At 34.7% G+C, this 27,680-nt stretch overlaps 1 protein-coding gene across 5 annotated transcripts in view; it reads right to left on the bottom strand.

The window, feature by feature from the left end:
- The window catches only part of LOC129732029 (GPI ethanolamine phosphate transferase 1), a 385,316-nt gene that overhangs the window by 92,308 nt on the left and 265,328 nt on the right, over nucleotides 1–27,680 (bottom strand). For 4 of the 5 annotated variants that reach the window (XM_055692484.1, XM_055692483.1, XM_055692485.1 and 1 more), the window contains 3 exons: nucleotides 20,263–20,414; nucleotides 13,281–13,477; nucleotides 13,033–13,226 (listed from right to left, as the gene is read on the bottom strand). The exons of the other annotated variant lie outside the window; for it this stretch is intronic. In XM_055692484.1, coding sequence (XP_055548459.1) covers nucleotides 13,033–13,226; nucleotides 13,281–13,477; nucleotides 20,263–20,414 — 543 coding nt within the window. The remainder of the gene's footprint in view (nucleotides 1–13,032; nucleotides 13,227–13,280; nucleotides 13,478–20,262; nucleotides 20,415–27,680) is intronic. 5 annotated transcript variants of the gene reach the window in all.

Genomic DNA, 27,680 nt, shown 5'->3' with positions numbered 1-27,680 from the left:
GAAAAGAAAAAAATATTCCGAAGACTACTCAAACTCACTCACTTTTCTCAGAGAACGTTGAACCGATTTTCACAAAATTAGTGTCAAATGAAAGGTCTAACTTTCTCATAACACCCTATTAAATTTTACTGTAATCGGACTTTAACTTCGTCTGTAATGAATCAAAATGTGAAAATCACGAAACTTTATTATCTAAGAAACTATACAACCGATTTGAACAATACTGATTTCAGATGAACGGGCTGGTTAAGGGTTAACTGACGAATTATTATGATTGTACACGTGGTTCAAAAGTTGTGAAAAGCAAGTCATATTTGATATAGAAAAAAAATCTTACTATAAATAATCGAATCAAAAATTATATTTTAACGAATGATATATCGAGCCTACATATAATCGAGTCCAACCTATATATGAGTACAGTGACGTTTCGATTATACAACGATCAAAAAAACATTTCGCGTCATACATTTGAAACATATTTATTTCATGTTATTCGCATGTATTAATGTATGTTCTAATATGTTTGAAGATTATGTTTTATATGTTCGGTATGGTTTCACTGCAACCAATGATTTGTTATTTTAGAGTGGTGAATAAATCCAGCAAATATTATTAAGGGGTATTTTTTCTGAAATGAAGTGTGTCGTGTAAATCTATTTTAACAAATAATAAGTACGAATGAGAAAGGCTTGGCCTGACCCCTAGGTGGATTAATTTAGGTTTTTCTATCAGAATGACTCCTAATTTCGAACTTTGATCAAAGCAGCTAGTTTTAAACAGCCTTTGGGTTTTGATTCTTTGTAAGGCGTCGTACTCAAATTACGTAACGCCAAAAATCTTAATTTCAGGTCCCCTCCCCCATATGTAACGATAGGTAACGTTCGATATGACTCCCCCCCCCCTAAAATTACGTAACCCCCCTCCTCCCCCTTCATGCGTTACGTAATTTGTGTACGACGCCTAAGTTTGAGGAACAACCTGTTCGTTTGACACCTGTTTTCTTTAAATAAGTCGTGTAATCTTTGAGAGAATAGACTTTCAATATTTTTACAATTTAACACATAATGGTTAAAATAAAAGTCCGATTACACTGGTCAACACAAGTGTGGCCCCGAAAGTCAAACTAAAAAAAATAAAAATTAGAGCTTTTCCTGTGAATCTTTTTCTTTCTTGGGCAACTATTGTGAGCTTAAAAGCAGCATTTTTTTCGATTTTGTCAACCAGTATTGTAATCAAATGTAATGGGTACCAATACAGCAACTAAACCTTCAATTTAAAACTAAGATTGTTGAATTAAGTCATGCCATCTTTTCTTTTCATACCCTTCGAACTACATGTTCAATCGCCATAAAATTCGTTATTTAGGAGTTTTGGAGACAGTCCGTTCATTTGATACCTATTTTGTTCAAATCGGTTGTGTAGTTTCTGAGATAATGGAGTTTCATAACTTTTACATTTTGATACATAACAGACAAAGTTACAGTCCGATTATAATAAAATTCAATAGGGTCTTATCAGGCAACAAGACCTTTCTATTGCAACTTATTTTGTGAAAATCGGCTCATCCATCTTTGAGAAAAGTGGGTGAGTTCAAGCACTCTTAGAAACATGTTTCTTGTCATAGCCTGATTTCACATTATTATACATAACGGACAAAGTTAAAGTCCAATAACAATAAAAATCAATAAGGTCTCATGGGGCAATAAGACCTTCCATATGACACTAATTTTATGAAAATCGGTCCAGCCATCTGTGAGAAAAGTGAGTGAGCTTAAACAGTCTTTGAAACACGTTTCTTTACATAACTTTTGAACCACATGTCCGATCCTTATAAAATTATTTTACAAATAGTCCAAAAAACAAGCCCGTTTTGATACCAATTTTGTTCAAATCGGTTGTGTAGTTTTGTGATTTTCACATTTTGATACATAACCTCGAAACTAAAAATCCGATTGTAATAAAATTCAATAGGGTCTTACGGGGCAAATAGACCTTTCATTTGCAATTAGTTTCATTAAAATCGGTCCAGCCATCTCTGAGAAAATTGAGTGAGATTTTGAGACAGTTACATACATACACACTCACATACAGAAAATGCTCAGCTCGTCGAACTAAGTCGATTGATATACGAGATTCGACTCTTTGGAACACTTTTATACCTTTAGTTTTTTCAGTGATTGCTATACCTTTCTAGGAGAAAGGCAAAAAATATGTTTGTCGTGCAACACTACCTACTTGTATACTAGTAATAACTGTTTGTAAAGTACGCTACCAATATCCTATAATACCTGTTTATGTATATAAATACGATTGCACATCTTCAGAAGTGTTAGTAACAGTTTGCATTTTGTGAAGATGAATAAAGTGAAAATGGAATACACCAAACCCAAATGCTGTAAACCCTTTCCTGATCATCGGTGCTCATCAAGCTTACGCAAATTAAACGAAAACGTTATTGCAAAATTAAAAATATTGAACTGTCAAGCTCATTTTAATACGCCTTTATCGATTTGTGATTCGTGTAGATTCTATTGTATCGATGTGAAAGATGAATTTGATCTCGAAAAGCATCCACACAATTCATTCATGGAACCATCAACATCAGGATGTGGAAGAAACATTCTACCTCGGAGTTGCAACTATCTGCATCTGTATACGAATTGGCGGAAATACCATCAAATCGTATCATCATATTCAAGAAAGCTTTCAAAAAGAATACTCCAGAACACAGAAAATTGAGTTATTCAACAAAGGCCTAGCTGGAATCAACGTTTCACCGATATCACTGGCATAGCTCAATCTGAAAAAATATCCCAAAAAAAAGGATCTGAACATTACTGACGGAATAAGAAAAACCTAAATTAATCCACCTAGCGGTCAGACCCAGCCTTTTTCATTCAAACTTTTATTTGTAAAAATAGATATGTATTTGGAGTCGACCGTGTATTGATATCGGGGTTTTTTCTTCGGCTCAGCGGTCTTGTAATTTGAAAACAGCTATTCAATTTTGTCCTACGTTTCGACACCGATTGGTATCTTCCTCGGGGAAACTATATTTAAATAAGTCAACTATTTTAACAATTTTCATTTGTACATACATTGCCTACTTACAAGTTCTAGTTTTGTTTCGCGTCCTACGGTTTTTTAAAACATATAACTGTGTGTTCTGTATCGTTCGATAGTGACATTGGTGGATTGGCTAAATTTGGAAAATTATTATTTTAAATGTGTCATTTTTAGCTTAGGTTTAAAGTTTCTTACTATTTTGGTGTTTAAATTTTTTTTTAAAAACTGTGATTGTGGCGTTTGCGTACTCTATGGTGGATTTATGCTACTAAGGAATGGTAACTTGGTTATTGAAAGTTTGGCTATTGCTATTTGAGCTAATTTTAGAGGGAGATGGGCTATTGTTTGTTATACCAGTCAAAAGAGAGGCTGTATTTAGTCCGGCAATGTCTGTTCTCTTATTGACGGCTTGTTGTGTGGTGTATATATGGCACATCTCAAGGAATGGAAGTGTGTTGGGGGTTCTACTACGGTCAAGGATGGTAGTGTTGTCTAGGTTGAATCTGTGTCCGAAATCAACACAGTGCTGTATGAGAGCTGTTTTCTCTCTCATCTCGTCTATTGTTGTTGTTGTGTGGGTACCAGCGATAATCTCGTCTATGCGTTTGATATTAGATTTGTGACTCAATAGCCTTGTGTTCAGTTTGTTGTTCGTCATGCCAATGTAGCAACTGCTACAGTCACTACAGGGTATTTTGTAAACTACACTATGGTTGTCTGTTTTTCTGAGTGGATCTTTGAGTTTCGAGAGAAATTGGTTGACTGTGTGTGTTTGTCTGCATGCTATGTGGTATTGTGGATAGTCATGTTTGAGCATTTTAGCCAGTCGTTCTGTTAGCAATGGGACATACGGGACAGAACGATACAGCTTTACCTGTTGTGTGCTACTGGAATAATCTTGAGGCTGTTGCTTGATATGCTGTTTGGTTGCTGATGGCTGCATGATGTTCTCGCTGGTTTGTTCTTGCCTTGGACTGGATTGCGGGATTACGTTTTTGGCTGGCTGCGATATTGGTGTTTCATGTTGGCTGTTGGTTTGTGGATTCTGCTGCACCGGAGGTGGTGTTGGTACTATAAGTGGTGGTGGCGAAGGTGAAATGTGTGCTGGCGTGGAGTTGACATTGGATCCCCATCTGCTATTCGTCTTCGAAATTTGTTTCTGGATAAGTGTTTATTAATTTTTTCGGGTAGTTGTTGTTATGTAAATGCTGATGTATCGTTTTTGTTTGATGTTGTATGCTGCTATGCCGTGAGAGCGCCATGACCCGGTAAATGAAGTTCCCCGCAACGTTAACTTTTTGCTGCATTTTGTGGCATGAATGGTTGTTTAGCATTCTTCCTGACGCGATTGGTTTGGTGTACCATTCCGTCGTAAGGTGCTGATTTTCTTGTCTAATCACGATCATGTCTAAAAAGGGTAGCTTCCCTTCTTTTTCCACCTCAACCGTGAACTGTAACCTCGGTTCCTGTCTGTTAAACACATCCAACACCTTAGGTACCATGTCTTTTGGCACCGCCAGGAAAAGATCGTCCACATATTTACGGATTATGGGGACGGTGAATGGCAGTTCAGTTAGTGCCCTGTCTATAACCGAATCTAGCGCTATGTCCGCCAATATTGGTGAAAGAGGGCTTCCCATTGTGGTACCGTAAATCTGTTTGAACTGTTGATTTTTGTACTGGAAGTAACTGGATTCCATACAGAAACTAATAGCCTCCAGAAACAAATCTAGGTTGATTTTTGTGTCAACTTCTCTCCACCGCTCAATTATCATCCTGGTGACCAATTCCCTCGGAACATTCGTAAACAGTGATACCACATCCAGAGAAAGTATAATATGGTCCAATGGCAAGATCACCTTGTTTATCTCGTCACAGAATTCAAACGAACTGTGGGTGCTGTACGTGCTTTTGATCGAGCCTGCTAGAATGTTCGCAACGAATTTTGACAGTCTGTAAGTGGGGGCGGTTATGTTGGGGATTACTGGGCGTAGAGGGAGATTTTCTTTATGAGCTTTTGGTTGACCATAGATGCGTGGACATACGGAATTATTAACAGTGAGGTGTTTGGCAGTTGTGTAGTCGATCAGCTTTAAATTTTTTAATCTGTTTACCAGGTTATTGTTCGTTTTTCGAATTCCACTCGTTGGATCCCTGGTTAGTTTTGCGTACGTTCCTTCGTCGCCCACCAATGCTAGCATTTTCTCTTCATACATTTTCTTTTCCATAATAACCGTCCGTTTTCCTTTATCCGACGAAAGAATGCATAAGTCTGGGTGTGACCGAAGGAAATTTTTCGTCTCTCTGATGGAAGAATTGCAAAAGGCCACCGTAGGGTCACGTGTATCGATCTGCGAGTGGAAGCTATGGACATAGTTTTTTATTATGTTGATGGCTCTGCAACGATTCTCGTCTTGAGTTCGTTTGTCGGCGTGTGTTCTAATAATTTCTTCTATATCGGCCAGTACATGAAACATCGGAATTTGGTTGACATTTGTCGGCGTTAATGCAAATTTTGGACCGAGACTCAGCAGGGTTAGAGTCTGCGCTGGGACTTGAACCTTTGTAGCGTTGAAAATCGCTTTATCGTTGGTTGTTAACGCTCCTGGTGCCGTTAGTGTTCGGGCTAGTATATCGCTCAGCTTTTTATGTGCGGTTTTGGTTCGTTTCGTCATTTTAGTTCGGAACGACATAGCTTGCGTTTGCAAAAAGTTTCGACTGATGTTTTCGTTTGTTATGCTCGATAGTGTTGGACCCACTTGTTCCATTATCCCTTTTAACTTCTTGATTTTGTTGAAAGCTTGCTTTATCTCAATATTCAGTATCGCTTTCTTGAATTTTTTAACACATCTGTCTAGCTTTGCTAGGCATGTTTCATTTTTTGCGATCATCTCATGCAGGCATTTCAGGGACTGTACTATGTGCTGGGGAAACAAACCTCGTCTTCTGCAGTTGATTAGGAACGACTTTCGGCTTTGCATGTTTGCTAGCTTAGAATTCGCAATGGCGTAGCTTTTGAACTTATTGAGCACAGATTCACCATAGCATTCGGTTATGTATTTGTAAAAACTACCATCGGCCATGTTCATTGATATGTATTTGAAATCTCTCGAAACTCAAAGATCCACTCAGAAAAACTGACAACCATAGTGTAGTTTACAAAATACCCTGTAGTGACTGTAGCAGTTGCTACATTGGCATGACGAACAACAAACTGAACACAAGGCTATTGAGTCACAAATCTAATATCAAACGCATAGACGAGATTATCGCTGGTACCCACACAACAACAACAATAGACGAGATGAGAGAGAAAACAGCTCATGCCACAAAATGCAGCAAAAAGTTAACGTTGCGGGGAACTTCATTTACCGGGTCATGGCGCTCTCACAACATCAAACAAAAACGATACATCAGCTTTTACATAACAACAACTACCCGAAAACATTAATAAACAGACTTATCCAGAAACAAATTTCGAAGACGAATAGCAGATGGGGATCCAATGTCAACTCCACGCCAGCACACATTTCACCCACCACTTATAGTACCAACACCACCTCCGCCACCACTTATAGTACCAACACCACCTCCGGTGCAGCAGAATCCACAAACCAACAGCCAACATGAAACACCAACATCGCAGCCAGCCAAAAACGTAATCCCGCAATCCAGTCCAAGGCAAGAACAAACCAGCGAGAACATCATGCAGCCATCAGCAACCAAACAGCATATCCAGCAACAGCCTCAAGATCATTCCAGTAGCACACAACAGGTAAAGCTGTATCGTTCTGTCCCGTATGTCCCATTGCTAACAGAACGACTGGCTAAAATGCTCAAACATGACTATCCACAATACCACATAGCATGCAGACAAACACACACAGTCAACCAATTTCTCTCGAAACTCAAAGATCCACTCAGAAAAACAGACAACCATAGTGTAGTTTACAAAATACCCTGTAGTGACTGTAGCAGTTGCTACATTGGCATGACGACCAACAAACTGAACACAAGGCTATTGAGTCACAAATCTAATATCAAACGCATAGACGAGATTATCGCTGGTACCCACACAACAACAACAATAGACGAGATGAGAGAGAAAACAGCTCTCATACAGCACTGTGTTGATTTCGGACACAGATTCAACCTAGACAACACTACCATCCTTGACCGTAGTAGAACCCCCAACACACTTCCATTCCTTGAGATGTGCCATATATACACCACACAACAAGCCGTCAATAAGAGAACAGACATTGCCGGACTAAATACAGCCTATGCCTCTCTTTTGACTGGTATAACAAACAATAGCCCATCTCCCTCTAAAATTAGCTCAAATAGCAATAGCCAAACTTTCAATAACCAAGTTACCATTCCTTAGTAGCATAAATCCACCATAGAGTACGCAAACGCCACAATCACAGTTTTTAAAAAAAATTTAAACACCAAAATAGTAAGAAACTTTAAACCTAAGCTAAAAATGACACATTTAAAATAATATTTTTCCAAATTTAGCCAATCCACCAATGTCACTATCGAACGATACAGAACACACAGTTATATGTTTTAAAAAACCGTAGGACGCGAAACAAAACTAGAACTTGTAAGTAGGCAATGTATGTACAAATGAAAATTGTTAAAATAGTTGACTTATTTAAATATAGTTTCCCCGAGGAAGATACCAATCGGTGTCGAAACGTAGGACAAAATTGAATAGCTGTTTTCAAATTACAAGACCGCTGAGCCGAAGAAAAAACCCCGATGTAAAAATAGATTTACATGAACGCTTCAATCCAATAAATGTATATTCACTCTTTAGGTACTAAAATATTGATGTTGTAATCTAAACATATAAAAATGCAGTCCGGTCTGTCTGTCTGATCCATATAGGCTCGAAAACTACCAAACCGATCGACGTGAAAATTTATATGTAGGGGTTTTTGGTGCCGATAAAGGTTCCTATGATAGTTTGAGACTCCTCCCTCCTTTGAAAGGGAGGGGTCCAATACAAATGAAACATAAATTTCTACACAACTCAAGAACAAACAAGCAAATGAAACCGAATTTGGCATGTGGATGTTTTAAGGGGTAACAAATATGACCATAATGGTTCGACACTCCTCCCTTTTCTGGAAGGGAGGGGTTCCATACAAATGAAACACAAATTTCTGCACATCTCGAGAACTAATCAACTAAATGGAACCAAATTTGGCAGGTGAATATTTTTAGTGGTAACAAATATGTTCCATAATCGACCTCAGGCAACATTTTGGATTGTAAGATAGCGACTTCCGGTTTCTGAAAAACAGCTGAAAATGACCAAATAGCACCCAATATGAGTGTTTCTTCAACCAGTATGACGTTCGAAATCCAGAAATTGTCTCCAAATGCCGTTATGAAATTCAAAATGGCGACTTCCGGTTTCAAAAAAATAAGCGGCAAACGACCAAATACCACCCAATATGGCTATTTCTGGAATCGTAATGATGCACTGGAGCCATAAATCAACTACCGACAACATTTTGAATTTTAAGATGGCAACTTCTGGTTTCTGGCAAACAGCCTGAAATGAGCGATTCTCATTGAACAGCCGGAAACGACCAAATACCATTCAATATGAATGTTTTCGGACCCAGAATTACGCCCAGATGACAGAAATTGATTTCACAGGCAATTTTAAAGTCCAAAATGACGACTTTCGGTTTCTGAAAAACAGCCCAAAGTGACCAAATACCACCCAATATGAGTATCTCCGCAGCCAGAATGTTGCAAGAAGCTAAAAATTGACCTCAGACACCATTTAAAATTGTAAGATGGTAACTTTTGGTTTCTGGAAAACAGCCAAAAATGGCCAATTTCCGTCTAACATGAGTATCTCCGGATCTAGAGAAATCGACCAAAGACCCCTTTTTGGATTCTAGGTTGGCGACTTCCGGTTCCTGGGAAACAGCCGAAAATGATCGAATAACACCCAATATGGGTGTTTCTTCAACTAGAATGACACTCAGAGGCCAGAAATTATCTTAAATATCATTTTAAAATCCAAGATGGCGACTTCCGGTTTGTGAAAAACAGTCTAAAATAACCGAATACCATCCAATATGAGTATCTCTGGAACCAGAATGATGCAATGAGCTAACAATTGACCTCAAGCATCATTTTGAATTGCTAAATGGCAACTTCTAGGAACAGTCGAAAATGACCGAATAATACTCAATATGAATATTTCCGTAATTGAGATGATGCATAGAACCCAAACATTGACCCTGGACACCATTTTGAATTTAAACACGACCACTTTTAAATTCTGGAAAGCAACCAAAATAACTAAATACCTCCCAATATGGGTATTTCCGGTGTCAGATTGATGCCAGAAAATCTGCTGAAAATGACCGAATACCACCCAATATGAATGTATTCAGAATTAAGGCGGTGAACACAAGCCAAATGCTGTCACTTCGATAAAACGAGGATGCTGTCACTTCGATAAAACCAATCATTTCAAACGATTTGTTATTTTACTTTGATCATATCCTGTGGCCGATGTGTCGAACGTTTGCAGACTTTAAACACATCGCAAGGAATCAATGAATTTGGAACGTTCAAATAGTACGATACCACATTTAAATTATGTTGAGGCCACATGTATCGATCAAAGCAGGTATAGTTTCAAATAGTTTTTGACTTTCTTTTCTTTCCATAACTTTTGAGCCACATATCAAATTGTTATGAAGTTTGTTATTTGTAAGTTTGAGAGATGACTCGTTCGTATGACACTAGTTATTTTCAAATAAGTCATGTAATTTTGGAGACAATAGACTTTCTTTGTTTTATTAACAATTTTATACATAACGGATGCTTTACAATAATTTATAAGTTTATAAGTTCTATTATAATCAAATGAAATAGGAACGTATAGGGCAGCCAAACTTTGAAACCACATATTCAATCATAATTCATAAGTTAACCCTTAACTAACCCACTCATCTGATAATAATATTGATCAGATCGGTTGTGTAGTTTTTGAGATAATGAAGTTTCGTGATTTTCACATTTCGGTACATTTCAGACGAAATTACAGTTCGATTACAGTAAAATTCAATAGGGTGTTATGAGGCAGCTAGACTTATCAATTGACACTAATTTTGTGGAAATCGGGTCAGCCATCTCTGAGAAAAGTGAGTGAGTTCAAGTAGTCTTCGGCACATGTTCCTTTTCATAGCTAGATTTCACATTTTTAAACATAACAGGCAAAGTAATAGTCCGATTGCAAAACAAATCAATAGGGTCTTATGAGGCAACTAGACCTTCCATTTGACACTGATTTTATGAAAATCGGTTCAGCCATCTCTGAGAAACATGAGTGAGATTAAACAGTCTTCAGAACACGTTTCTTCTCATAACTTTTGAACCGTATGTTTAATCTTCTCAAAATTTGAAAGTTAAGGGTTTTTAAGGTAGCCCGTTCATTTGAAATCAATTTTGTTCAAATCTGTTGTGTAGTTTTCGAGATAATGATGTTTCATGGTTTTTACATTTTGATACATAACCTCCAAACTAAAAATCCGATTACAATAAAATTCAATAGGGTCTTATGGGGCAACAAGACCTTTCATTTGCAATTGATTTTATGAAAATCGGTCCAACCATCTCTGAGAAAAGTGAGTGAGATCAAAAATCTGCACATACACACACACATACACACTCACATACAGAAAATGCTCAGCTCGTCCAGTTGAGCCGAGTGATATATGCCATTCGGCCCTTTGGAGCACTTTTTTACTTTCGGTTTTGCAAGTGATTGCTATACCTTTCTACGAGAAAGGCAAAAACATTTTCGATTTTGATGCTGAAGATGACCTGGATCTATTGAAACGTAAAGCAAGAGACTTCGACGAGATGATTTAGCAGTTAAAAGAAAAATTTACTGCGCCCGAATGCTCGAGGGAAGATAAAGTAAGAATACTTTCGGTTCTGCCGAAATTTTGGAACCAACAAACGGTAACAGAAAAGTTTGAAACAACGGAATACATTGTGAAACAGGCTCGGCGCATATCAGAGGATAGTGGAATACTGGCTATTCCTGACGTGAGGCTTGTACATGGATTGCCCCTGGAAGTAAAAAATGAGGTATTGCAGTTTCATGACAGTGACCAGGTCAGTAGAGCCATGCCAGGGCAAAGGGACTACGTTTCAGTGAGAAAAGATGGTAAGCGACAGCATGTGCAAAAGCGACTCTCAATGAATGCAATTCGTGAAGCTTACGTTTATTTTAAAGATATCAGCAAAACTGATATTGGGTTGACTTCTTTTAGAGCTTTGAAACCTAAGCATTGTAAATTACTTGGAAGCTCAGGATCTCATGATATTTGTGTTTGTACTGATCACGAGAATACTGAATTGATGATACACAGTCTAAAGAAATATTCACTCCAAAATGATTCTAAAATTTACTTTGAACAACTATTATGTAGCTCAACTACGCGATCCAAATATTGTTGTCTCCGCAAATGTGAACAATGCCCAAGCCGTTTAGATATTGAAAACAGTTTTTTCAAAGAACTTGAGGAACGTTCCACCGAATATGGTCAGAATGAACCTTTACGTGTAATGTGTTGTTTGTATAGCAACCTTATTTGACTTTTCTCTTAGTACAAATAGTTTTAGACAACGATTGCTGCGCACAAACGTTTTTGCATTGTTTGAGTTCTGTTCACGTAGATCCTGATGTTAGATGAATGTTGATAATAAATAATAATAATAAATAAATTTGATTCCAGGAACATAAGTGATGAATCAACAGAGATAAATGCAAAAATATATTTTATTTTGTATATTTATGGTGATAGCCACTGGAGAGGGGGAGGGGGTTGATTGTATGGGACAACCTTGAGTGCACAGTCAATATCCAAACCCGCGAGATGCCACAGATTCCGTGAAAGATTTGGGTATCCTTCTGGACAGCAAATTATGTTTCACTCAGCACATTGCAGTTAGTACTGCTAAAGCATATGTGCTAAGCTTGATCAAAACACGTTTAACGTTTGATTCTGTTTATTGCCTGGAGTACTGTTTGCTAGTACAAAGTATACTCGAGTAGGGAATGGAGTTGTCAGGTCCTAATCTAGCGCCATTTCGTTCGGGACGCTCTGAGAATGTTGTATTAGGCGGCATCCATAAATTACGTAACGCTCATAGGGGAGAGGGGGGGTATCCTTGAGCGTTACGATTTGTTACACAGGGGAGGGGAGGAGGTGAATTAAACGTAACGTAACGAAAAATTTCTGGAGAGATTCTCCAAAAACGAGCATTTTTATCAAGAAAATCCTTCTGCAGCGTTACGTAATTTTTATGGGGGGTAGGTGTTGGCGTTACGTTTCATTACATATGGAGGGGTGGAGGTCCAAAAATCTGTTTTTTTGCATTACGTAATATATGGATGTGGCCTTAGGATAATCTAATCCGTCTGCCTCTCTATGGACACCGATGCACCCTCATACATAAAATCTGACGAACAAGAGAAGTTTACTGCAACGTTTGTTTATTTTTTATCTTTTGAGAAAGAATGTTGATATCCCACAGCTACTATAATGAGTTTATTTCAACGTAGCATCTAGAAATACTAGGCTTGATTACTTGAAACTTCGTATACATCGCACTTTATTTGTCCAATCAAACAATCTAATTGAACTATGTTGTCGTGTATTCAATGTTGCGTCTGATTATTACGAAGCTAATATAAAGAACTGTCCTAACGATAGTATCGAAGACTAGTGATTAATTGTCCACCCATAGCATTTACCATATCTAGTCTAGTACCTTTTATTTTTGCTAACGTTTCTTGTTTCCCATAACAGTTATGGGGGTATGAGTTTTCTGCGGTTTGCTTAAGTAAATTTTGGGCTAACACTAATAAAGGAAATACACTATTTAGGTCAAAATTTTTTAATTACTCACCAAAAAACAACCACGATAATATTTGATTTATCCTATTTACAGTGAATGTATTTTCTGGATTACTAAAACAATGTAACATGTTCAGAACTGTCGATAACGTAAGTACAATTTGAACCCAGCAATACATTTTATTTTCTCCAAAAAAGAAACATATATTTAGAGTGAGTATAGCCCAGACTAATATACCGGATACTCTGAAAATAATAACATTACAAACTGCTGATTTTGTGATATTAATATTTACTTACAATAAATAAGGGTTGTTTATATTTTGCTGTGTAATCGGAATCAAAGGAAATATAGCCAAGAATGCGTTGCTTAGCAGCATATGCATAGATAGTGACAACCATTGCGTTTTACTTTTTTTATAAATACGATGTACCATAAAAATAGTGTTGACGATTAAAACGCCACTCAATGCTTGATGTTGAAAAAAGGACACTACCTGTAATAATTGAATATTTATATGAGAATATAATTGGAGAAAAGAATAATATTTTTATACATAGATATACAGTTGGCTTTGGAATTGTTTTGTTTTTGTTTATTTTGTAGGTATGTAATTTCAACTTCACTGTTTCTCATTTCTCCATGATCAGACGAATAGTCCTGTGCGCCGCCACGCCGCGCCGCCCCGATGGCTTTGAGTCGGCGCGCCGCCGAGGAAATTTTTATCGCACCGATAGTCATTTCTTTGCTGGTCGCTAAACTGTTCGATTACTTGTTTCTTAACCATTCTTATTTCTTTTTTGACATCCTGTCAACCCGGATGAACATATTTTAAACTATTTATTTTGAATTAAAAAACTGAACATGAGAGTGTACACATCATACGCAATATTTTGGAAGTGGTAATTAGTGTCACGCCGGAACACGCCGCCGCCGCCACCGCCGAGAATTACCAACGGCGTCACGCCGGCGCGCCGATCGCCGCCAAGGTAAAATGTTTTCTACGCCGCCGCCGCCGATGATATGGTCGGCGCACAGGTCTAAGTGCAAATAGCTTCTCGTACCCGTTTATTCATGCAGGTCATGAAAGATTTCTTGCTTTTGTGAACCAATGAATTGAATTATAGGTACTGAAACTTTTAAGCTGGTCATAATTTTGGTAAGTCAACAACTTTATTAAAAATAACTCTTTTAAAGAGTTAAAGATTGTTATTTTTGCAAAAATATCAGAAGCGGTCAACTTTTTATAAACCATTTTGCAAGGTTATGCTTATGTTTGTGTTTACAAGATACGAACCTGCCGAAAGGCTAATAATTTCCGGCAATGCATTTAAGGTCCGTCATTTGAAAATAAATTTAATTTAGTTTAGTAATCTAGTATATATGGGTCATTCCATACGAAGTGTACATGCCACATGGACACGACCATCACATTTGCTCAAAGTTGGGGGAATTATTCATCTACTGTCTCTTTGAGAAAATCCCAATTTGGGTGTCGATTGGAATAACCCCCGCTCTGTAGGACCCCCCTCTTTATTGTAAAGTCACGCAATTTTGTCAAATATCTCTTTTTTTTCTTACAATTGGTCGGCGTGCGACCAGACCGAACCAAGCGCCATAAACATTATTTCGAGTAATCGGCGATCAAAGTTTACTCACCCCGTATGCTTCCAGCAAGCTGCTGCAGAGAATTTTTGTCATAATACCATTATAAACTGTTCAAATGATTTCGTTTTTTCATGAAAGATAGGTTATCAATTTTAACATCCACTAGTGTTAAAAACTTAATTTTCAAAAAAATGGCGCTTGGTTCGGTCTGGTCGCACGCCGACCAATTCATAAACGTGAGGTGTCAGAAAAATACTGATAGACGATTTTCGCAGAAAATAAACCAAGGAATCCAGAAAAAATATAAATTTTGACCGGAAGTGTTGCCAGATAAATTATTTTTGTATTTGAAAACAAAATTTACATTTTTCGGCAAATGCAGCCTTTTTTTCAATTTGATAATTTCATCCTGTTCCTTGGAAAATTTTACATAAGAAACAGGTATCATCCCGAGGTAATATAAACCAATCTTGAAATATAACATTTTTACGAAAATAGTTGTCAATTTCGTAATTGTTTTATTTTATATTTTATAGACATAAGACACCCGAAAAATAGTGATAGGTGAATTTTGAAGAAAATAAACCAAGGAATCCAGAAAAAATATTATTTTTGACCGGAAGTGTTGCCAGATCGATTATTTTTGTATTTTGAAACTAAATTTGCATTTTTCGGCCAATGCAGCTAATTTTATTTCAAATTTACGGTACATACGGTGAAGAGACGAGTGTTCTCCTGACAAGTTTTTAGTTCAATACATTTAGTTAGCGCATCCGTAGCGTTAACAGTACATAAGTTTAAAAATACAAAAACAATCTATTTGGCAACACTTCCGGTCAAAAATAATCTTTTTCTGAATTCCCTGGTTTATTTTCTTCAAAATTCACCTATCACTATTTTTCGGGTGTCTTACGTCCATAAATTGTAAAAATAATTAATTACGAAGTTTACAACTTTTTTCGTAAAAATGTTATATCTCGAGATTGGCTCATATTACCTCGGGATGATAGTTGTTTCTTATGTGAAATTTTCCTAGGAACACAATGAAATTATCAAATTTAAAATAAAAATGGCTGCATTTGCCGAAAATATGTAAATTTAGTTTTCAAATACAAAAATAATTTATCTGGCAACACTTCCGGTCAAAATTTATATATTTTTCTGGATTCCTTGGTTTATTTTCTTCAAAAATTATCTATCAGTATTAATCGGACATCTTACGTCTATGAATTGTAAGAAAAAGAAAAAAGAGATTTTGAACAAAAAATGCGTGACTTCGCAATAAACAGGGGGGTTCTAATCGACACCAAATTTGGGATTTTTCCAAAGTGACAATAGATGATTAATTCTCCCAACTGTGAGCAAAATCTGTGATGGTCGTGTCCAAGTTTGTGCTTTTTCGTGGTCACTTCGTATGGAATGACCCATATGAATTTATTCACCGTTGTGCGAGCTAGTCTTTATTACGTTTTTGAGTAAGTACATCTTGTTTTTGTAGATTATATTCTACATGTTGATGAATATATTGTTCTACATTTTACCGGAAAAACAAAATTAGTATCTCCAACTTTGCTGAAAACGATATGGCAATCAAACAAAACGTTTTGACTTCAATTTTGTTCATTTTCTGTAATATTTTTTCTCATTTTTTCCATTATCGAACAGTCATCGATGTTTAGCTAATCTTATTAAGTGTTTATGAAAATAAAAGAGATTTAAAAAATTAGCTATTTTTAGTTATTTTTTCAAATTTTTCTATCTCTGAGAAAAATTTTTTGGGAGTTTTTTTTTCAGAAAGACAAAATTATTATCTACAACTTTACTGGAAACGTCGTGGTTCTAAAAATATTTGTAATCATCAATACATTCTACATAGCTTCTTAAAAACGAGTCGTGATTAAAAATAAATTAATCCACCTTGCGGTCGGACCCAGCCTTTCTCATTCAAACTTATTATTTGTAAAAATAGATTTACATGAACTTTTCAATCCAATATAGGCAAATTCACTCTTTGGGTTTTAAAATATTAATGTTGTAATTGAAGTATAAAATATGAAATTTGACGTAATGTTAGTGCTTAAGAAATAGCGAAATAAAAGAAATGACTCTTAATTTCGAACAATTTAATCACGAGCGATACCGGGAACGTTCAAATAGTACGATGCCACATTTAAATTATGTTGAGGCCACATATATTGATCAAAGCAGGTATAGTTTTATAAAGTCTTTGAATTTCTTTGCGTTCCATAACTTTTGAACCACATATCAAATTGTTATGGAGTTTGTTATTTGTGAGTTTGAGAGATGACTCGTTCGTATGACACTAGTTATGTTCAAATAAGTCATGTAATCTTTGAGTTAATAGACTTTCGTTATTTTAACAATTTAATACATAACGGTTGCTTAAGTTCGATTCTAATCAAATGAAATGGGAACGTATAGGGCAGCCAAATTTTGAAACCACGTGTTCAATCATAATTCATCAGCTAACCCTTAACCTGCCCGTTCATCTGATATCAATATTGTTCAAATCGGTTGTGTAGTTGCTGAGATAATGAAATTTCGTGATTTTCACATTTCGATACAGTACAGACGAAGTTACAGTCCGATTACAGTAAAATTCAATAGGGTCTTCTGAGGCAGCTAGACCATTCATTTGACAATAATTTTTTGGAAATCGGGTCAGCCATCTCTGAGAAAAGTGAGTGAGTCCAAGTACTCTTCGGAATATGTTCCTTTACATAGCTGGATTTCACATTTTTAAACATAACAGGCAAAGTAGGAGTCCGATTGCAAAACAAAGCAAGAGGGTCTTGTGGGGTAACTAGACCTGCCATTTGATATTGATTTTATAAAAATCGGTTCAGCCATCTCTGAAAAACATGAGTGAGATTAAACAGTCTCCAGAACAAGGTTCTTTTCATAACTTTTGAACCACATGTTCAATCTTTATACGATTCAAAAGTTAAGGGTTTTTTAAGTAGCCCTTTAATTTAAAATCAATTTTGTTCAAATCGGTTGTGTAGTTTCTGAGATAATGATGTTCCGTGATTTTTACATTTTGATACATAACCTGTAAACTAAAAATCAGATCACAATGAAATTTAATAGGGTCTAATGGGGCAAAATCGGTCCAGCCATCTCTAAGAAAAGTGAGTGAAAATAAAAATCTGCACGTACACACACATACACACACACACACAAACAGAAAATGCTCAGTTAGTCGAACTGAGTCGAGTAATATATGCCATTCGGCCCTTTGGAGCACTTTTATATCTTCGGTTCTGCAAGTGATTGCTATACCTTTCTAGGAGAAAGGCAAAAACAAAAACAACCACTAGCACAAAATGGCATCTTTTGCCCATAGAACCAAGCTTTAACTGAACAAAAATGGTCGATTAAAATGATTGCCGTTTTTTGTGGAAATTCTCATCAGTAAACAAAGAGCTGTAAGATTTTATACCTTTCTCCTACAAAGGTATAGCAATCACTTGCAGAACCGAAGATATAAAAGTGCTCCAAAGGGCCGAATTGCATATATCACTGAACTCAGTTCGACGTGCTGAGCATTTTCTGTATGTGTGTGTGTATGTGGGTGTGTGTGTGTCTGTGCAGATTTTTATTCTCGCTCACTTTTCTCAGAAATGGCTGGACCGATTTTCATGAAATTAATTGCAAATGAAAGGTCTAATTGCCCCATAAGACCCTATCAAATTTCATTGTAATCGGATCTTTAGTTTGGAGGTTATGTATCAAAATGTAAAAATCACGAAACATCATTATCTCAGAAACTACACGACCGATTCGAACAAAATTGGTTTTGAATGAACGGGCTACCTCAAAACCCTCAACTTTTTAAGCTTATAAAGACTGAACTTGTGGTTCAAAAATTATGAGAAGAAACGTGTTCTGAAGACTGTTCAATCTCACTCATGTTTCTCAGTGATGGCTGGACCGATTTTCATGAAATCAGTGTCAACAATTTGATATGTGGCTCAAAAATAAAGGTCATTTCGCTATTTCTTAAGCACTAACATTACGTCAAATTTCATATTTCATACTTCAATTACAACATTAATATTTTAGAACCCAAAGAGTGAATATACATTTATTGGATTGAAGCGTTTATCTAAATCTATTTTTACAAATAATAAGTTTGAATGAGAAAGGTTTTGCTACTAACCAGAATCGATGCTAACTATTTTTCGATTTTTCTAGCTTTTGAATAGTCGTTTTGAATATTATTTTATAATTATGGCTAGTTTGGCGTTTTGTTCGCAAATTTGAGACTACGTTTTGGCAAATATGTGTACCTGCATTTTCAAATTATTAGGGCTTTGGATGCATGGAATTTCGCCAATTTTTGTATTTGAAAGGCGACTCTTGCGTAGACAAACAAAAGAAAATCGACGTGAAACGCCGCGTCCATACGCGTCCACATCGGTAGAAAGGTATAGAGCGGTCGTGCATGATGCTTCGGTTCTGCCTTAAAGTCAGGAAATCGCTTTTTAAGAACAAACGAATGTCGTTAGTCGACCTGTTAAGCAGAAAGCCATATCTCCGGGTGACCGAATATCTACCGTTATAATTTTCGGTATAAAGAGGGTCCTTCACGAAGAAACGATAGAAGTGGCGTAGTTTTCGTAAAATCGTGTAGTCAGCTGAGATAATTCAATGGGAGATACGTTTCGGTAGTTGTATAAGGACTTCATAAACAGATGTCCGAATGTCACGTCGATACCTTCCATGAGTTCGTGTTTTCTACAGATAGATTATCAACGCGATGTAGTTTTCGGTATAACCTCTTGGAGGAAACAATAGAAGTGTCGAGACGTTAACGTGGATAGAACTTTCGTAGCTCTCGTAACATTGTGTAGTCGGCTGAGATACACCAATGGGAGACTCTCTTCGGTAGTTGCATGATGATTTGTTGAGGGAATGTTCGAATATTTTAGTCTGTATTAATTTAATCGCAGTTCCGGTATTCTCGCGTGCCCTTTTTTCGGTGGTATATCAAACAGAACGAGTTCGAATCGCGTAATAATTTTCGCGGAGGTTAATATGAACTTGTAGGCGCGATATTTGCTATGAACCCGGTACCCGAATTCAGCGCATCGTTTACCAAAACGAAATCTGCTGCAAACCCTACCCTTTTCTCCAACATCCCAGTGATTTCTCGTGGAAGTGCAGAGGTGTTCTCGGCTTCCAATAAAGCGAGTATCACGTCAACATATTCCCATACACACTCCTTCTTTGACCTGCATTCGGATGCGGCCGGCGCTGGTATTGCCTAACATAAAGATAAGATCACCAGTTTTTACACATTGAGGATGAATGTTAGTCCCAAACATCACCCATTGGTTCTCTGTGTAATTACAGCTGATCTGGCAATAACGGAGTAGCAACCGCGGGCGGTCAATCATGCTCATGCTCATGCTCATAATAAGTTTGAATGAGAAAGGCTGGGTCTTACCGCTAGGTGGATTAATTGAGGTTTTTATGAAAAACAACACAACCACACTAAAAAGAAAAAATACCTTCACATACTAAAATAGAAGTCCAAACAAAATTTTATCAAAATCGGAAATATTTCTGCTGCATGTTTTACGGGGATTGACTTCCAAACGGGATTCTAACATAAAACAACCTAGAAGTAGGTAATAAAATACTCACGCATAGCTCTACGCTTACGAAAAACAGAACTGTTTTGTAGATTATTTCTTTGTTTATTATGGAAATAAACTCTTTCCATTTTGGTATAACAGGGATCCACATACATACAGGCAATGAGAAAAGAAACGTTGCGGTTTTCGGTGTTCCCTGAGCTGAAAAAAAATTGCATGGTAGAAGCATAATTATTAAATTACTTAACAAAGTTAACGACGATATTTTTTTTTTTTGAACAATTTGATAAATACTATGAGAATTATATAAAAAAAAATATTTATGAAATATGATATGATTTTTCCTAATTAGTCTTGAGCACAAAGCTGGAGAGTTTAAAACTGATTCATGAGATATAGAAAAAGTTATTGAAAGATTGTTATAATCAAAATCAGCATATGTGATAAATTCACTACAAACCGTTTCGATTCAGACTTCGAACACTTCAGAATAAAATTGAATAATTATAGCTAGTGTAATAAACAATTATGTTTATTATATACCGTTGTTTAGTTCTTTAAGATCAGCAATCCCATGGAATATGAATAGGAAAAATATTTTTTTTGGCATGTCATAAGAACACTTTGGAGAGATGATTGTCTTGCACAGCTGAGACTTGCTTTACTTTACTTTTACGGCAACAGACCGATTATCGATCCAATGCCGAATTCAGAATACGTCGCCATGTCACTCCGTCTTGGGCTGTTATCTTCCAATCTCCCCTAACACCTATTTCGCGGGCATCCTCGTCGACAGGAAGTATCCAACGAGTGCGAGGCCTACCTCAAAGTCAACGGCCTCTATCGGGATTTCTGCTAAATACAGCCTTCGCTGGTCGTTCTTCCGGCATTCTAGCTATATGCCCAGCCCACTGCGACCTGCTGGGTTTTATCCGCTTAACTATATCCGCCGATTTGTACACCTGGTACACTTCATGGTTCATGCGTCTGCGCCAAAACCATTTTCTAGTTTGCCGCCAAGGATTGATCGCAAAGCCCTGCGCTCAAAAACACCAAGAGCTCGCTGATCGGCCTCAACGTTAATGCTTCATGGCCGTAGAGGGCCACGGGAAGAATTAGTGTTTTGTAGAGTGCAAGTTTTTGCGGACGATATCGACATCATTGGTATCAACCGTAGAGCTGTGGAAGAGGCCTTCGGACCTCTCAGGAGGGAAGCTGCGAGATTAGGGCTCGTCATAAACTCTGCCAAAACGAAATACATGGTGGCTGGCAGAGTGCGTGGTAGTCCGTCGGATGTTGGTGCTGCGGTGGTGCTAGATGGGGAAACATTTGAAGTGGTCGACGAATTTATTTACCTGGGAACATTATTGACATGTGACAACGAGGTTAGCCGTGAGATAAAGAGGCGGATAGCAGCCGCAAACAGGGCCTTTTACGGACTACGTAACCAGCTAAGGTCCCGCAGTCTGCAAACCCGTACTAAACTTGCACTCTATAAAACACTGATTCTTCCGGTGGCTCTCTACGGCCATGAATCATGGACGCTGAAAGAGGCTGATCGGCGAGCTCTTGGTGTTTTTGAGCGCAGGATTTTGCGTTCAATCCTTGGCGGCAAACTAGAGAATGGTGTTTGGCGCAGACGCATGAACCATGAAGTGTACCAGGCATACAAATCGGCGCATATAGTCAAGCGGATAAAACAAGGCAGGCTTCAGTGGGCTGGGCATGTAGCGAGAATGCCGGATGAGCGTCAAGCGAAGGCTATATTTAGCAGGAATCCCGATAGAGGTCGTCGACTTCAAGTAGACCCCGCACTCGTTGGATGTGTGCTGTCGACGAGGATGCACGCGAAATAGGTGTTAGGGGCGATTGGAGGATAGCAGCCCAAGACCGAGGGACATGGCGACGTATTCTGGATTCGGCACTGGATCGATAATCGGTCTGTCGCCTTAAAAGTAAGTAAGTAAGTAAGTAGAGTGCAAGTTTAGTACGGGTTTGCAGACTAGGGGAGCACAGCTCTGTATTGTACTACTAATTGACAAATTCCTAGCTTTTCTACGCCAAGACATCAAAATTTCAAACTGCATATTTGACCCAGAGCTGTTGTGAATGTGAAAGAGGATAAATTGAACTTCACGGAAAACGTTTGTTTCATTTGAATTTACATTCAAAACTTGACTAAATGATTGATATAAAAGACTCATAAAAGATTAATAAAATCATAGTTTTGACACTATTTTTGAAAAATATGCTTAAATGATACTATTTTGAAGCTATGGGCATGTGATACATCAGAAAGTAAAGGGTTTTTATGGACGTATACATGGCCTAAACGCAGTTGTTGCTGCTATTTTGAAGATTCAATTGGTAAGGGGCCATCCACATACCACGTGGACAGCTTTGGGGGGGGGGGGTTGTCCACGGTCCATACAATTTTTTAGAATTTATATGGACATTTGTCCACGGAGAGGGGGGGGGGGACAAAAGCGATAAAAATCTGTCCACGAGGTATATGGATGGCCACTAAATCATTGAAAAACAGGTCCTTAATTTTGGTGTCGCGTTACAAAAATAGTAGTTTTTATCGCATTGTGCAAATGTTACAAACTGTAAAAAAGTAGTATTCAGGATTTTATTAGTACTCGATGAGACCTTTCTCAGCATATCCTGGTATGCGAAATTGGTGCATTCTACTCAAAGTTACAATAGGGTCAAAGTTATGGTGTCGCCTTAAAAAATTTTTATGTGTTTTTATAAAGTTACCAAAAACAAGTTTTTGAGCTTTTGTCAGTGTATATTGATAAAACAACATGGAGTCATGATGAATAATAGTCATCTGCATCAAATTATATCCACCAAGAAGTGAGGAGTTTGCTTTTCACTGGAATTAGATTATTACATATTCAATGCCAATGGAAACCCATGGGAAATTATAAGAATGGTTTTCAAAATGTAAAAATATCTTTGTGCTTGAAAATTAAAATAAATTATGGAAACGCGAATATATTATAATTTCAAAGATAGTGTAAAACAGTGTGTTTGACTTTTTTAACCTCAAATAGACTTATGCTGTTTCTTAAGCCATTGATTTAATTGCTAGGTTTAGTGTTTAGTTTTTCTTTGCTTTTTGGCGTAACCAACCATGTTATTCACGAGAAACCAAAAACATCATATCAAGAAGACTGGCATCTCTGGATCGGTCCCATACAAATGACAAGCATCAAATCAAACAGCGCACTCCATCTATTCAAGGTGGAAGCTTGCTATGAAACTGCTGGTAATTACATCGCTGCTTATTATTATTATTATTATTATTATTATTATTATTACCATTATTATTATTATTATTATTATTATTATTATTATTATTATTATTATTATTATTACTATTATTACTATTATTATTACTATTATTATTATTATTATTATTATTATTACTATTATTACTATTATTACTATTATTACTATTATTACTATTATTACTATTATTACTATTATTACTATTATTACTATTATTACTATTATTACTATTATTACTATTATTACTATTATTACTATTATTACTATTATTACTATTATTACTATTATTACTATTATTACTATTGTTACTATTATTACTATTATTACTATTATTACTATTATTACTATTGTTACTATTGTTACTATTGTTACTATTGTTACTATTGTTACTATTGTTACTATTGTTACTATTGTTACTATTGTTACTATTGTTACTATTGTTACTATTGTTACTATTGTTACTATTGTTACTATTGTTACTATTGTTACTATTGTTACTATTGTTACTATTGTTACTATTGTTACTATTGTTACTATTGTTACTATTGTTACTATTGTTACTATTGTTACTATTGTTACTATTGTTACTATTGTTACTATTGTTACTATTGTTACTATTGTTACTATTGTTACTATTGTTACTATTGTTACTATTGTTACTATTGTTACTATTGTTACTATTGTTACTATTGTTACTATTGTTACTATTGTTACTATTGTTACTATTGTTACTATTGTTACTATTGTTACTATTGTTACTATTGTTACTATTGTTACTATTGTTACTATTGTTACTATTGTTACTATTGTTACTATTGTTACTATTGTTACTATTGTTACTATTGTTACTATTGTTACTATTGTTACTATTGTTACTATTGTTACTATTGTTACTATTGTTACTATTGTTACTATTGTTACTATTGTTACTATTGTTACTATTGTTACTATTGTTACTATTGTTACTATTGTTACTATTGTTACTATTGTTACTATTGTTACTATTGTTACTATTGTTACTATTGTTACTATTGTTACTATTGTTACTATTGTTACTATTGTTACTATTGTTACTATTGTTACTATTGTTACTATTGTTACTATTGTTACTATTGTTACTATTGTTACTATTGTTACTATTGTTACTATTGTTACTATTATTACTATTATTACTATTATTACTATTATTACTATTGTTACTATTGTTACTATTGTTACTATTGTTACTATTGTTACTATTGTTACTATTGTTACTATTGTTACTATTGTTACTATTGTTACTATTGTTACTATTGTTACTATTGTTACTATTGTTACTATTGTTACTATTGTTACTATTGTTACTATTGTTACTATTGTTACTATTGTTACTATTGTTACTATTGTTACTATTGTTACTATTGTTACTATTGTTACTATTGTTACTATTGTTACTATTGTTACTATTGTTACTATTGTTACTATTGTTACTATTGTTACTATTGTTACTATTGTTACTATTGTTACTATTATTACTATTGTTACTATTGTTACTATTGTTACTATTGTTACTATTGTTACTATTGTTACTATTGTTACTATTGTTACTATTGTTACTATTGTTACTATTGTTACTATTGTTACTATTGTTACTATTGTTACTATTGTTACTATTGTTACTATTGTTACTATTGTTACTATTGTTACTATTGTTACTATTGTTACTATTGTTACTATTGTTACTATTGTTACTATTGTTACTATTGTTACTATTGTTACTATTGTTACTATTGTTACTATTGTTACTATTGTTACTATTGTTACTATTGTTACTATTGTTACTATTGTTACTATTGTTACTATTGTTACTATTGTTACTATTGTTACTATTGTTACTATTGTTACTATTGTTACTATTGTTACTATTGTTACTATTGTTACTATTGTTACTATTGTTACTATTGTTACTATTGTTACTATTGTTACTATTGTTACTATTGTTACTATTGTTACTATTGTTACTATTGTTACTATTGTTACTATTGTTACTATTGTTACTATTGTTACTATTGTTACTATTGTTACTATTGTTACTATTGTTACTATTGTTACTATTGTTACTATTGTTACTATTGTTACTATTGTTACTATTGTTACTATTGTTACTATTGTTACTATTGTTACTATTGTTACTATTGTTACTATTGTTACTATTGTTACTATTGTTACTATTGTTACTATTGTTACTATTGTTACTATTGTTACTATTGTTACTATTGTTACTATTGTTACTATTGTTACTATTGTTACTATTGTTACTATTGTTACTATTGTTACTATTGTTACTATTGTTACTATTGTTACTATTGTTACTATTATTACTATTATTACTATTATTACTATTGTTACTATTGTTACTATTGTTACTATTGTTACTATTGTTACTATTGTTACTATTGTTACTATTGTTACTATTGTTACTATTGTTACTATTGTTACTATTATTACTATTATTACTATTATTACTATTATTACTATTATTACTATTATTACTATTATTACTATTATTACTATTATTACTATTGTTACTATTGTTACTATTGTTACTATTGTTACTATTGTTACTATTGTTACTATTGTTACTATTGTTACTATTGTTACTATTGTTACTATTGTTACTATTGTTACTATTGTTACTATTGTTACTATTGTTACTATTGTTACTATTGTTACTATTGTTACTATTGTTACTATTGTTACTATTGTTACTATTGTTACTATTGTTACTATTGTTACTATTGTTACTATTGTTACTATTGTTACTATTGTTACTATTGTTACTATTGTTACTATTGTTACTATTGTTACTATTGTTACTATTGTTACTATTGTTACTATTGTTACTATTGTTACTATTGTTACTATTGTTACTATTGTTACTATTGTTACTATTGTTACTATTGTTACTATTGTTACTATTGTTACTATTGTTACTATTGTTACTATTGTTACTATTGTTACTATTGTTACTATTGTTACTATTGTTACTATTGTTACTATTGTTACTATTGTTACTATTGTTACTATTGTTACTATTGTTACTATTGTTACTATTGTTACTATTGTTACTATTGTTACTATTGTTACTATTGTTACTATTGTTACTATTGTTACTATTGTTACTATTGTTACTATTGTTACTATTGTTACTATTGTTACTATTGTTACTATTGTTACTATTGTTACTATTGTTACTATTGTTACTATTGTTACTATTGTTACTATTGTTACTATTGTTACTATTGTTACTATTGTTACTATTGTTACTATTGTTACTATTGTTACTATTGTTACTATTGTTACTATTGTTACTATTGTTACTATTGTTACTATTGTTACTATTGTTACTATTGTTACTATTGTTACTATTGTTACTATTGTTACTATTGTTACTATTGTTACTATTGTTACTATTGTTACTATTGTTACTATTGTTACTATTGTTACTATTGTTACTATTGTTACTATTGTTACTATTGTTACTATTGTTACTATTGTTACTATTGTTACTATTGTTACTATTGTTACTATTGTTACTATTGTTACTATTGTTACTATTGTTACTATTGTTACTATTGTTACTATTGTTACTATTGTTACTATTGTTACTATTGTTACTATTGTTACTATTGTTACTATTGTTACTATTGTTACTATTGTTACTATTGTTACTATTGTTACTATTGTTACTATTGTTACTATTGTTACTATTGTTACTATTGTTACTATTGTTACTATTGTTACTATTGTTACTATTGTTACTATTGTTACTATTGTTACTATTGTTACTATTGTTACTATTGTTACTATTGTTACTATTGTTACTATTGTTACTATTGTTACTATTGTTACTATTGTTACTATTGTTACTATTGTTACTATTGTTACTATTGTTACTATTGTTACTATTGTTACTATTGTTACTATTATTACTATTATTACTATTATTACTATTATTACTATTATTACTATTATTACTATTGTTACTATTATTACTATTATTACTATTATTACTATTATTACTATTATTACTATTATTACTATTATTACTATTATTACTATTATTACTATTATTATTATTATTATTATTATAATTATTACTATTATTAGTATTATTATTATTATTAT

The sequence above is a fragment of the Wyeomyia smithii genome, chromosome 3 (genome assembly GCF_029784165.1).
Source record: "Wyeomyia smithii strain HCP4-BCI-WySm-NY-G18 chromosome 3, ASM2978416v1, whole genome shotgun sequence".
In the NCBI taxonomy this organism is placed as follows: Eukaryota; Metazoa; Arthropoda; class Insecta; order Diptera; family Culicidae; genus Wyeomyia; species Wyeomyia smithii.
Note: the sequence above shows the minus strand (reverse complement) of the source record. Positions and strands in the feature narration are given on the sequence as shown.